The sequence below is a fragment of the Neoarius graeffei genome, chromosome 9, assembly GCF_027579695.1.
Source record: "Neoarius graeffei isolate fNeoGra1 chromosome 9, fNeoGra1.pri, whole genome shotgun sequence".
In the NCBI taxonomy this organism is placed as follows: Eukaryota; Metazoa; Chordata; class Actinopteri; order Siluriformes; family Ariidae; genus Neoarius; species Neoarius graeffei.
In genome coordinates this window covers 6,888,638-6,902,807 of record NC_083577.1, presented here as the reverse complement: position 1 = coordinate 6,902,807, position 14,170 = coordinate 6,888,638, and the positions used below count along the sequence as shown (strand labels likewise).

Genomic DNA, 14,170 nt, shown 5'->3' with positions numbered 1-14,170 from the left:
CATGCTGTGGTCTATGATCTTGATTACAATTGCAATAAAAATAGTGACAAAGCCTTATCTTTCCCCACAAATAATTAGATACCCTTTACATATATTATACAAAGCTAGCCAGATGCATTGCATGGTAATATTGAGAGAACCCTGTTCTTTTTTTTCTTTACATTCATTACCTCAGGCGGCACGGTGGTGTAGTGGTTAGCGCTGTCGCCTCACAGCAAGAAGGTCCTGGGTTCGAGCCCCGGCGAGGGCCTTTCTGTGTGGAGTTTGCATGTTCTCCCCGTGTCCGCGTGGGTTTCCTCCGGGTGCTCCGGTTTCCCCCACAGTCCAAAGACATGCAGGTTAGGTTAAGTGGTGACTCTAAATTGACCGTAGGTGTGAATGTGAGTGTGAATGGTTGTCTGTGTCTATGTGTCAGCCCTGTGATGACCTGGCGACTTGTCCAGGGTGTACCCCGCCTTTCGCCCATAGTCAGCTGGGATAGGCTCCAGCTTGCCTGCGACCCTGTAGAAGGATAAAGCGGCTACAGATAATGAGATGAGATGAGATTCATTACCTCCGCCAAGGAGGTTATGTTTTTGGTATCGTTGGTTTGTTGGTTTGTCTGTTAGTAACATTACGGAAAAAGTTATGAACGGATTGCTCTGAAATTTTTTCCAGAGGTGTGACTGGGCACAAGTAACAATCCATTAAATTTCGGCGGTGGTCCGGATCACCTTCTGGATCCTGGAATTTTTAAAAGGATTCTTGGCGGAGGTCTGCGCTCTCCGAGTGCTTTTCTAGTTTTTAATGCTTTATTAAAGCATTGTGTTTCTGTGTTTTGACAGTTTGAAACCATGGCAGTGGAAGTGAGCAGGAACACTGATGCTCTCCAGCAGGGACAGAGCAAGCTGAACGACCTGCGCAGACAGAAACAAGGCCTGGAGATCGAGCTTCAGACCATGTACCACATGGTATAGTACACATGCGCGCACACACCAGGAGAGCATTACATGAATCAAGTATAGATTCCGTACAGTCAGTCCCAGTGAAGGAGGCGTGGCCTCTATACAATCCATCTCAGAAGAGAAGGCGTGGCCTCCTTATCGTCAAAGCTTGAACACTTGATCTTTTGATTAAAACCGAACTGTTGGCACAATACTGGATCGCATTGTATCAGATGAAACGCATGGCAGCTTTAAACATGTCTTTCATACATCAGACACTGATTGATTATGTTTCAAGATAGAGGAAGGAAGACCTTTTATTTTCACATAGTTCTTTCTGTGTACTCGTACTCACAATTTTGCCCTTGTTTTCTTTTCAAATCGTGTTTTTTTTTTTTCTTCTTTTTTTTAATTGATTTGCATCAAACTAGATCCTGCAAGTGGAAAATTTTATTAGCTCAATCATCTCTTTTATTAGTGGTCATATTACCATGCTAGTGATTAAACACAGAGGACTTGTGGGGCCTGTACAACAGGTTTATGGAGACAAAGAGAGGGAGAGAGAAAGAAAGACAGACAGACACAGGCACACAATGAGAGAGAGAGACGCACACACGGACACAACAAGAGAGAGGGAAATGGGGACACGGAGAGAGAGGAAGGAAGAGGTAGACACAAGGAGAGAGACAGAGGGAGACAGGGACACAGTGAGAGAGAGGGAGAGAGATTTTAAAAAGAAAACGTACCCAAAACGTAGCCTCAGTGACGTACCATCAACTCCGCAATTAACCCTGTTCTTCCCAACTGAGCATTCATCCATGAAAGTCTCGTATTACTTTCACTCTTCTCACTTCCTCATTAAGCCTAACTAGAGATCTTTGAATGAAAGAAAACCAGATTTAAACAGGGGAGTCTGTAAAAACAATCTAGAAATGATACAAAAAGCTGGGCAACCTGTGCTGTTTGTGAGAATTTTTAATTTGTGCCAAAAATTGTGACAAGCCAAGTTAGTGCAAGTACATTATCTGCACAAATGCACAAGCTGTGTCTGTGTTTAATACCTTCTGCTGTGCTGTGTTCGCAAATGAGCTGTGGTTCACATTGACATGATTATATCACACAAGCTCCAAATTTGTCAGCTTCACATTCATGCTGTAAACCTTTTTACAAATGGCCTTTGATTAAGGAATCTAATATGTGCCAAGAAAACGTTCCCCACAACATTACAGCACCACCACCACCTCAACTGTTGACACCTTGTCCATCGATCCATGCTGTTGATGCCAAATTCTGCGCCTGTTATCTGTAAATAGAAAAAGAAGTCAAGATTCATCAGACCAGGCCATGTTTTCCTGTCTTTAACTGTCCGGTTTCAGTGAGCCTGTTCCCAGTGTGGTTTCGGATCCCTGTTGATGACCTGACAGAAGTGAAACCTGATGTGGTCTTCTGTTGTTGTAGTCCATCCACTTCAATGTTGTGCATTCTGAGAGGCTTTTCTGATCACCACGGTTGTAAAAAGTGGCTATTTGAATGATCATCACCTTCCGGTCAACTTGAACCTGTCTTTTTTTTGTCTGCGTGAAACATCCCAGAGATGGATAAGACATTGGATTGGGACAGCCATTAAACAGTCTTGCATATCGATACGGTATATTTACAATACAGTTGAGCTGGTTTGTTGTTGGGGGGAATTCACTGCCACTGACATTCCTCAATCATGAACCGTAAACAATGAAATAATGTGTTCAAAAACACTAAAGAGAATCATAATAATCGGTTATTAAAATTAGAATAGGCAAGTAACAACATGCAGGACCAGTCAAACCAAAGATTTGGACACACCTTCGAATTCAATGTGTTTTCTTTATTTTTATTAATTAAAATTGACGTCTTAAAGTAATGAATGAATGTCATTTTTCTTTACTTAGTTGAGCGGTTCTTGACATACGGTACAAGGAAGGGTACCTCAAAGTTCTCAGCCTCACCCAGAAAACCTCACCGGAGAAAGCTTGTTCTCGCATTGTTTTTCTACATAACTTTTCTCCTTTAACTTCAATGCACTTGGTCCACCGATGTTCAAGCTTCACTATCCCTTCACGGAAGGTGGTCACATCTTGAGCCTCCACATTCTCTTCAACAGCATGGATGATTTCATCATCTCTCTGAAAATGATGACCATGCAAGTGGGATTTCAGGTTGGGAAACAGAAGTCAGACGGTGCCAGGTCGGGTTAGTAAGGTGCACGGGGCAACGGTTCAAAGCCACATTTGGCTACTTCTGCCCCTGCAACCTGTGCTGTGTGGACAGGCACGTTGTCCTGGAGCAACAGTGCACCAGCCCGAAGCTTTCCTCTCCTTTTTTTTTTTCCTTTGATTGCTTCCTTCATTTGAGTTTTTGTGGACAGTGATGTAAGCCTTTATAGTATACAGTTACACCCCAAAATGGAAGTTACGCCCCTTGTTTCCGGGTGAGGCCAAGAACTTTTTGAAGTACCCTCAATTACTACAGTTGTGGAATAGGGCTATTTACTGTATTCTTATTATTTACTATTTAATGTTTGATCTCGAACGCATTAAGAAGGCAAGAAACTCGTTCACCTTTTGACGAGACACACCTGTTAATTGAAAAGCGTTCCAGGTGACTACCTCATGAAACTGGCTAAGATGATGCCAATAGTGTGCACAGTGTCATCAAGGGAAATGCTGGATACTTTGAAGAATCTAAAATATGAAACATATTTTGTTTTTTTTAACACTTTTATTTTAACCACATAATTCCATGTATGTTCCATATGTCATTTCATAGTTTTGATGTCTTCAGTATTGTTCTGCAATGTAAAAAATAGTCACAATACAGAAAAACCTATGAATGAGTAAGGGTGTACAAACTTTTGACTGGTACTGTATATAGTATTTGCTTCAAGATTATAATTTAAACGATTTTAGATTAATCTATTTAAACTACTGAAATGGCCCAACAGTCTGTTATTTAGAATGAATTCTTATACATATAGAAATGTCTTTATAGGACGAGGGATATTTTTCAAACTTCAAATTCAGAACAAAAATCTCGCCACTATATGTATTATATACTAGAAATTAATAGGAATAAACAATAAAAATGCTATACAATTTATACTTTTGTAATTTTTATACAATATTTTTCTGTAGAAAAAAATTGGATGGGCGGGGCATACTCTCTATCCCTTGTCAGTCATAGCGACGCCAGCCAATCGTGTGCAAGTGTGAGCTCATGTATGTAGAAGGAGGTAGATGGCGTGTTCCCCTGAGTGTGTCCTGCTGCCCTGTGACACAACATGAGCAGCAGTTTGTAAAGTTGTGGTTGGCTTCACATATCAGTTTAAAAATAATTAATGTCGAAAGTGAACTGTGCACTTAACGTTTAATGCTGGAATAGTTACACATTGATATTCAAGACTAACTGGACACATCTCCTTCCAGAACCAGTCTCTGGAGGACACACTGAATGACTCACTGGAGCGTTACTCCCAAGATGTAAACGGTCACAACATGGTTATCCAGCAGCTGGAGGCGGAGCTTGCGGATGTCCTCGCCCAGGTGAAGAAGCAGGGGGCGGAGTATCAGGCTCTGCTTAACATCAAGAGTAAACTGGAGGAAGAGATCGCCACCTATCACAGCCTTCTGGAAGGCACTGGGCTGCCCTCCAACGGGATCGGCAATTCTGGATTACCTGAAAATCGTGATTCCAGTGGCGTGGGAGCACGTGACAATATCAATATCAAAAATATTGGCCCACCAGAAGATGTTAAGGTCAACGATAATGGTGCATTTGAGGGTGCTAATACTGGAGGCAATGATCTGGGTGGAGATGATGAAAGGTAAATGAAGGCAAAGGACGTCACAAATCTTATGCATATGATGGCTATGACTGTTTAGTAAATATGCATATTAGGATATACTGTACACAAAAACCTGTTCTAGAAGCAAACCACGCATATTAAAAAGCCGCCTTCGGCAAATTATCTACAAAAGGTGATGGTCATAGCTGTGTGTGAAATGAAGGAAATGGGCCAACACTTGCGTTAGATCTCCAGAAAACTCGATCATATTTATTCCCAAGAAAGAGGGGGAAAAAAAAAAATGTCACCACCAGTTTCAGCCTTGAGCACTGTCCCATGGGAATTTGCCAAATAAAACTTCACCCTAGGCACCAAATACGTCAGGGCTGCCATTTAAAAGACATGTCTGTGTTGTTGTTGTTTTTTTTAATTATCATCATTACCCATGCTTTTTAAGCAGTATTTTTTTTTAAAGGTGTGGTTTGTAATATTAAAGTTTCCATAGCAGTCCTATAATTTCAAAGATATTTCGGAAAAACTGGGATTCATAATATTGCTATGTATCAAAGTTTCCTATATCCTTCATTTCAAGTTTCTGTTTACATTTTTCCAGCCCAGAAATGAGCTCAGCTCTCAATTACAAATCTGCTCAGCTCTGCCCCTTTTCCTTAAAAAGGTAACTTGTAGTATTTTTAACCGTGCATGTGGGGTCCGTCAGGGAGCATGTCAGGCTTCTTGGTGTTTTCACTGTAATTGGAATTCATTTAAAAATTACGGATGGCCCCTTTAACTGGGAAACAAATTTAAACATAACCAGCAATGCAAAAAAAAAAAAAGTCAAAGTTCCTTTAACAGACAAGTGTTCAGATTATTTAAAGATAGGATTCATGAAATCATGTGTTAATACACCTTGACGGCCTGTCTATGTGTGGGAGGACATTAAAACTGAATAGAACACTAAGATGTCCATGTCTTAAAGGTGCCTGCGGATTTACCCCAAAAAATCCTGTTATTTGAAGGGGGGGGAACCGAAAGGAAAGGCTATTTCATATTCAGTACAATATCACAGTGCTGCATGTTGCTTCATTTTGTTCTTGCTAAATCAAATGTGAATGTTCTTGCAAACGTTTGTGCCCTCAGAGTGTTAGCTAGCTACGCTTATACACCAGAATGACTTTGGTACATGCAGTGGTGCTTGGAAGTTTCTATATTTCTGCATAAATATGACCTAAAGCATCAACAGATTTTCACACAAGTCCTAAAAGTAGATAAAGAGAACCCAGTTAAACAAATGAGACAAAAATGTTAGACTTGGTCATTTATTTATTGAGGAAAATGATCCAATATTACATATCTGTGAGTGGCAAAAGTATTTGAACCTCTAGGATTAGCAGTTAATTTGAAGGTGAAATTAGAGTCAGGTGTTTTCAATCAATGGGATGACAATCAGGTGTGAGTGGGCACCCTGTTTTATTTAAAGAACAGGGATCTATCAAAGTCTGATCTTCACAACACATGTTTGTGGAAGTGTATCATGGCACAAACAAAGGAGATTTCTGAGGACCTCAGAAAAAGCGTTGTTGATGCTCATCAGGCTGGAAAAGGTTACAAAACCATCTCTAAAGAGTTTGGACTCCACCAATCCACAGTCAGACAGATTGTGTACAAATGGAGGAAATTCAAGACCATTGTTACCCTCCCCAGGAGTGGTTGACTAACAAAGATCACTCCAAGAGCAAGGCGTGTAATAATCGGCAAGGATACAAAGGACCCCAGGGTAACTTCTAAGCAACTGAAGGCCTCTCTCACATTGGCTAAAGTTAATGTTCATGAGTCCACCATCAGGAGAACACTTAACAACAATGATGTGCATGGCAGCGTTGCAAGGAGAAAGCCACTGCTCTCCAAAAAGAACATTGCTGCTCATCTGCAGTTTGCTAAAGATCATGTGGACAAACCAGAAGGCTACTGGAAAAATGTTTTGTGGACGGATGAGACCAAAAGAGAACTTTTTGGTTTAAACAAGAAGCATTATGTTTGGAGAAAGGAAAACACTGCATCCCAGCATAAGAACCTTATCCCATCTGTGAAACATGGTGGTGGTAGTATCATGGTTTGGGCTTGTTTTGCTGCATCTGGGCCAGGACGGCTTGCCATCATTGATGGAACAATGAATTCTGAATTATACCAGTGAATTCTAAAGGAAAATGTCAGGACATCTGTCCATGAACTGAATCTCAAGAGAAGGTGGGTCATGCAGCAAGACAACAACCCAAAGCACACAAGTCATTCTACCAAAGAATGGTTAAAGAAGAATAAAGTTAATGTTTTGGAATGGCCAAGTCAAAGTCCTGACCTTAATCCAATCGAAATGTTGTGGAAGGACCTGAAGCGAGCAGTTCATGTGAGGAAACCCACCAACATCCCAGAGTTGAAGCTGTTCTGTATGGAGGAACGGGCTAAAATTTCTCCAAGCCGGTGTGCAGGACTGATCAACAGTTACCGCAAACGTTTAGTTGCTGCACACCAGATACTGAAAGCAAAGGTTCACATACTTTTGCCGCTCTCATATATGTAATATTGGATCATTTTCCTCAATAAATAAATGACCAAGTATAATATTTTTGTCTCATTTGTTTAACTGGGTTCTCTTTATGTACTTTTAGGACTTGTGTGAAAATCTGATGTTTTAGGTCATATTTATGCAGAAATATAGAAAATTCTAAAGGGTTCACAAACTTTCAAGCACCACTGTACCTGTTAATCATGATTTTTTTAAAAAATACATCGAAAAACTTGTCAATAGTAGAAGTATTTACTATGAGTATTTGAGTTGTAAATATACTTCAGTCTGAGACGGTCAGTTTCGTCTCCAGCTCTAGTCCTGTGAACAGAATTAGTGGATACGCTATGCTGTAGATTCACAGAAGACTGTCCTTAGACTTTCTCCTGAATGGGCCACATCAGTCACGATGGCCGTTTAAAACGTCCAGTGCAGTGTTGCATGTTAAACCAAGTATTGTGCAACATGCTCAGAGCTAGCACACCCTTTTTGTTTTTTTTCTTCTGCTCGTCTAAACACATTTTGTCTCTGTTCTCTCTTTCTTTCTCTCAGTGTGGAGTTTTCATTAGAGCAGGCTCTGTGTGCTGGTAAGTGCTGTGTTATTCATCCATTCTTCCTAAATCTCTTCTGACATTCTAGGTCTCTGCCCATCACTTGTCTTCACTGAACACCTAATTAAACTCCAGTGATTAAGCCATGATTACGCATTTTTTATTTTCTCATGCTGTCCAAACCTACATGTCAATCCACTTAAACCTGTCACTTCTTCAGCTGTGATTGATGATGATGCGAGTGTGTTTCTGCCCTCCAGCATGATAGATCATAAAATAGCAGGGTGATAAAGGCGGCGCTTTCAGAATGAGTCAGATTATGGTACCAAACTAGAAAAAGAAAAGAAAATGAGAGAAGAAAAGCGAAGTACTGGGCCTCAGGGGGTTGATACCTTTTTAGAGATCTTAAACATTCATGTTGTTAATACACCCTCCCCCTCCTTTATACCATTTCAATACATCACCTATTGAATTCTGGGGCGGCACGGTGGTGGAGTGGTTAGCGCTGTCGCCTCACAGCAAGAAGGTCCAGGTTCGAGCCCCGTGGCTGGCGAGGGCCTTTCTGTGCGGAGTTTGCATGTTCTCCCCGTGTCCGCGTGGGTTTCCTCCGGGTGCTCCGGTTTCCCCCACAGTCCAAAGACATGCAGGTTAGGTTAACTGGTGACTCTAAATTGACCGTAGGTGTGAATGTGAATGGTTGTCTGTGTCTATGTGTCAGCCCTGTGATGACCTGGCGACTTGTCCAGGGTGTACCCCGCCTTTCGCCCGTAGTCAGCTGGGATAGGCTCCAGCTTGTCTGCGACCCTGTAGAACAGGATAAAGCGGCTACAGATGACGAGACCTATTGAATTCTTGAATCTTTGAAAAATCACATACTTGTACAGATATGTTCTCATTTCAAGAGTAATGATTTACACAGCGCAGACAGCCCTCCTTTAAAAACAAACAAACAAAAAACAGGATGTAGGCTAGTTGTTTGTATGGAGGCATTTTATTTAGCATTTTTGGAAGGAATCTCGAATGTTTGTGCTTTTGAACTAAAGTTACAACCACATCTTTTGAAACTGCTGCTCTTGCTGCATCACTGTGCAGAGTAACACACTCGGAGGAAAGCTCTATCCGCCCTCTTCCACATACATGAGTATACACAGATGTCTATGATTGGCAAGTGCCACTCTGATTGACAGGAGGGAGGGAATGAGAGGGAGAACAAGAACCTGCACCTCCCACTTAGACAGCATTGGTTAATTTTGGCTGCAATTCAAAGATGAAATAAATTTCTTTTGCAGGACTCGGGAGCCCTTGTGTTATTCTTTACGATGTTGGCAAATTGATGTGATACAAGAGGAATAGATCACTTCCGGACAAATAATAAACTTTGGCGTGGTAACTGTAGCCGTGCTTTGTGTCTGGCTGCACCACACCACCCTATTGTTGATTTTATATAACAGCATGTCTTCTTTTTTTCTTTATTTAATTAAGGTTCCAGGGGTAATGAAATCATTCACTTTTTTTTAATATAAAGATTTGGTCCAATATCACTCATTCAGATCTAACATTGTACAGTGGTGCTTGAAAGGTTGTGAACTCTTTAGAATTTTCTATATTTCTGCATAAATATGACCGAAAACAAGATCAGATTTTCACACAAGTCCTAAAAGTAGATAAAGAGAACCCAGTTAAACAAATGAGACAAAAATATTATACTTGGCCATTTATTTATTGAGGAAAATGATCCAATATTACATATCTGTGAGTGGCAAAAGTATGTGAACCTCTAGGATTAGCAGTTAATTTGAAGGTGAAATTAGAGTCAGGTGTTTTCAATCAGGTGTGAGTGGGCACCCTGTTTTATTTAAAGAACAGGGATCTATCAAAGTCTGATCTTCACAACACATGTTTGTGGAAGTGTATCATGGCACGAACAAAGGAGATTTCTGAGGACCTCAGAAAAAGCGTTGTTGATGCTCATCAGGCTGGAAAAGGTTACAAAACCATCTCTAAAGAGTTTGGACTCCACCAATCCACAGTCAGACAGATTGCATACAAATGGAGGAAATTCAAGACCATTGTTACCCTCCCCAGGAGTGGTCGACCAACAAAGATCACTCCAAGAGCAAGGTGTGTAATAGTCGGCGAGGTCACAAAGGACCCCAGGGTAACTTCTAAGCAACTGAAGGCCTCTCTCACATTGGCTAATGTTAATGAGTCCACCATCAGGAGAACACTGTACAACAATGGTGTGCATGGCAGGGTTGCAAGGAGAAAGCCACTGCTCTCCAAAAAGAACATTGCTGCTCGTCTGCAGTTTGCTAAAGATCATGTGGACAAGCCAGAAGGCTATTGGAAAAATGTTTTGTGGACCGATGAGACCAAAATAAAACTTTTTGGTTTAAATGAGAAGCGTTATGTTTTTGAGAAAGGAAAATGCTGCATTCCAGCAGAAGAATCTTATCCCATCTGTGAAACATGGTGGTGGTAGTATCATGGTTTTGGGCCAGGATGGCTTGCCACCATTGATGGAACAATGAATTCTGAATTATACCAGCGAATTCTAAAGGAAAATGTCAGGACATCTGTCCATGAACTGAATCTCAAGAGAAGGTGGGTCATGCAGCAAGACAACGACCCTAAGCACACAAGTCATTCTACCAAAGAATGGTTAAAGAAGAATAAAGTTAATGTTTTGGAATGGCCAAGTCAAAGTCCTGACCTTAATCCAATGGAAATGTTGTGGAAGGACCTGAAGCGAGCAGTTCATGTGAGGAAACCCACCAACATCCCAGAGTTGAAGCTGTTCTGTACGGAGGAACGGGCTAAAATTCCTCCAAGCCGGTGTGCAGGACTGATCAACAGGTACCGCAAACGTTTAGTTGCAGTTATTGCTGCACAAGGGGGTCACACCAGATACTGAAAGCAAAGGGTCACATACTGTACTTTTGCCACTCACATATGTAATATTGGATCATTTTCCTCAATAAATAAATGACAGAGTATAATATTTTTCTCATTTGTTTAACTGGGTTCTCTTTACCTACTTTTAGGACTTGTGTGAAAATCTGATGTTGTTTTCGGTCATATTTATGCAGAAATATAGAAAATTCTAAAGGGTTCACAAACTTTCAAGCACCACTGTATATACTTGCACCATACAATCTCTTCCATTCCTCGTACATGTTCGGTTTTATGTCTGATCTTTTTCTTTCTAATTAATATTTTCAATATACAGTTGCATTTCAGGCATCGTCTGCATGTTTTGTTGTAATGATATGACAGAACCCCTTACAGGATACAAATGGCAGCCAGAAATCTTTATTTTAACTATGTAAACTTGAATTTAAAATATTGTACTGAGTGGCTAAAAATGGCACTTCAGACAAAATTCCGACTTTTAAAAAGTCCTACAAACATCCTGTGATAAATCCACTCCATTATTTCTCATCTCTTATTATACAGAATGTTGTTCATTTTTATGCTAAACAAATCAAGAACCTTGTAATGATCTGTGCATTACTTGATCTCGTGCAGGGCCCCGTTCCCTGATTCCTGACCCTACACCCAATAGCGAGAATGCGAAAGAAGAGATGATTACTCAGAAGGACCTGGAGCTGAATGCTGCCAACAATGCCAAGAATAAGCAGTACAATCAAGAAGATGGACGAGTAATGGAAGATCAAATCATCCAAAAGGAAATAGAAGAGGAGACTGTGAACTCGGTGGGTGAAATTCAAGTGCAGGAGGAAGAGGCAGCGAGTCCTGTGGTGGACGCTCAGGCAGCCAGTCCTGTGGTGGACGCTCAAGCTGCGGAGGCAGCCAGTCCTGTGGTGGACGCTCAGGCCGAGGAGGCAGCCAGTCCTGTGGTGGACGCTCAGGCCGCGGAGGCAGCCAGTCCTGTGGTGGACGCTCAGGCCGCGGAGGCAGCCAGTCCTGTGGTGGACGCTCAGGCCGAGGAGGCAGCCAGTCCTGTGGTGGACGCTCAGGCCGAGGAGGCAGCCAGTCCTGTGGTGGACGCTCAGGCCGAGGAGGCAGCCAGTCCTGTGGTGGACGTTCAGGCCGCGGAGGCCGCCAGTCCTGTGGTGGCCGCAGAGGCAGCCAGTCCTGTGGTGGACGCTCAGGCCGAGGAGGCAGTCAGTCCCGTGGTGGACGCTCAGGCCGCGGAGGCAGCCAGTCCCGTGGTGGACGCTCAGGCCGCGGAGGCAGCCAGTCCCGTGGTGGACGCTCAGGCCGCGGAGGCAGCCAGTCCCGTGGTGGACGCTCAGGCCGAGGCGGCAGCGAGTCCCGTGGTGGACGCTCAGGCCGAGGAGGCAGCGAGTCCCGTGGTGGACGCTCAGGCCGAGGAGGCCGCCAGTCCTGTGGTGGACGCTCAGGCCGCGGAGGATGTAGAGTTAAACCCCAATTTGGAGAATATTAATCCAGAGAAGGAGAAACAGGAAGGGGAGAAGCCTGAGAACCCAGAGGTGGAGCCTTTACAGAACGTGGAAGAGTGATGTTTCCACTGCAGTTTTGCATTACATCCTCTGTGGAGTCAGTGATCAGTTTTAAATTACTGGTCTTAATCTCTTTTTTGCTGTATTTCTCTGTCTCTAAAGTTTGCATGTCTGCCTGTAGTTTCTCTGTTCAACAATAAAACAAGTGACTTATGAAACCCAAGGCTTGGTGTGCATCATGTATCTTCTTGAGGGTTTCAGTTTTGTAATTAAGACAATTTCATTATTGGGTTTTGAACACTCGCTGATCCTAGACACAACTTAAAAGTTAATAACAGCTGAGCAGAAATAATTTAATAATGGTCTCAGATCAGCTACTGTTTTTTAACCGATTATCAACAGGAGCTAATCACACTGCCATCAGCCCTTTTACTGACTCGTGTCACGAGCTCCTACTTTTGTGGAAAAATATTATGAAAAGTGCTAATTAGCCTTTTTTAAATTAAATACAGTAGTGCAAAGCACCTTTTAAAATGTTCCCACAGTTTTAGGGGTGTGTCTTATTTTGGATAAATGTAATAGGCAAGTAAAATAAACGCACATGGTGACTTCCACCTCATGGAAAAAAAATTACTTTTTGATTGAAGCACATCAACACTTCTTTTCTCCAAGACTGGTTTATTTATTAGCTCAGAAGCAGACAGGTAATCCAGCACAAAGTCAAAGACAACAGTACAGACATGGAGCAATACTGCATAAACATTTGTCAGACACGAGACGGCTTACAGCGGGAAGGCGCAGAAAAAGTACCAAATGTCCAATTTACCAAGGGCTGTATAAAAATGTTTACGACTTTGTCGAACTGTGAAAATTCAAAGGAAGTTAATTTTGTTCCTTGAAGGATTTGCAAGCATCTAGGAGTCTACAGGCACTGTCCGAATTCGGGTGTTGGAGTCCGGGTAGCACTGGCTGGTCCTGGAAGCGTGACTGGCCCACCTTAGCGAGAAAATGTCTTGCCGCTGGAGAGAGGAAATTAGAATTAGCCAAAAAACAATCAATCATAAGACTTTTAAACAGTTAAGCAAGCATCTACTGAAAATGAACTTGTTGCGAATTATCGTGGCTGTGATTTGGTCGCAGATGAACCAGAAGCTCGAGTTAACGTCAGACCCTGTGGCTGAAACGATGGAGAAGATCAAAACCAGTCACACTAGTGAAATTCTTTGTTTGCAATAGACATCACTTTCGGTAGTGATCCGCCTCATGATGTATTCAGGTTTCCAGCTGACGGGCAGGCATCGTATTTGTTTACAGTCGCTTCGCAGTAGTTTCTTATGTTTCACTTCCAAATATGCCAGCTCTGTATTTGGATGTTCAATTGAGAAAAAAGACAAAGGTATTTTGGTATCCGATAAATCAGGCAGAAGGGTGAAAGAACGAAAAGTCTCAAAAAAGACGCTGTGAAAAATGGCTCGCAAACCTTGGCCTGTGCTCGAAAGGAATCGAGAGTCCACATGCTCGTGTTTGCAGCGATGATTTTGTTAAAATGTACGTATATCAACTTTGTACCTAAAATCAAAACTTCTAATGTTGAGTTCTTTTACGTTTTGGACACCGTAAAACAAACCGTCGATGAAACTAGTTTGTACGTCGGCCTCGACTGAAACTCGATTGTTTACATCTTTTTTTTTTTTTGGTTGTCCAATGATGTCATGAAAAAAATCTAAAGCCTATGTCACAACCGGACGTACGATTTTTTTGGCCGTGCGATTTTTAGCGTTTCCCAAATCGCTGCTTTTTTTTGTTCATGGAGAAAGACGCACGTTGGCCGTAAGTTTGTCTTGCAACCTGAAAAAAAACGTAAGCGCCATTAGAGTTTGTTTGAC

General features: G+C 42.0%; 2 protein-coding genes across 4 annotated transcripts in view; one reads left to right on the top strand and one right to left on the bottom strand.

Moving 5' to 3' along the window:
- Positions 1 to 12,502, top strand: part of zgc:92380 (uncharacterized protein LOC445086 homolog) — a 29,597-nt gene extending 17,095 nt beyond the window's left edge. The window contains exons 5-9 of one of the 3 annotated variants that reach the window (XM_060928992.1): positions 825 to 950; positions 4,385 to 4,782; positions 7,859 to 7,893; positions 11,386 to 11,630; positions 11,730 to 12,502. In XM_060928992.1, coding sequence (XP_060784975.1) covers positions 825 to 950; positions 4,385 to 4,782; positions 7,859 to 7,893; positions 11,386 to 11,630; positions 11,730 to 12,344 — 1,419 coding nt within the window. In that variant the 3' untranslated portion in view covers positions 12,345 to 12,502. Of the gene's footprint in view, positions 1 to 824; positions 951 to 4,384; positions 4,783 to 7,858; positions 7,894 to 11,385 lie in introns of all 3 variants that reach the window. The other 2 variants (XM_060928991.1, XM_060928989.1) reach the window with 2 other exon arrangements.
- Positions 12,503 to 12,942: 440 nt separating this feature from the next.
- The window catches only part of arpc2 (actin related protein 2/3 complex, subunit 2), an 88,132-nt gene continuing 86,904 nt past the window's right edge, over positions 12,943 to 14,170 (bottom strand). The window contains exon 10 of the mRNA XM_060928988.1: positions 12,943 to 13,303. Within this exon, the coding sequence (XP_060784971.1) occupies positions 13,282 to 13,303 (22 nt within the window). The 3' untranslated portion in view covers positions 12,943 to 13,281. The remainder of the gene's footprint in view (positions 13,304 to 14,170) is intronic.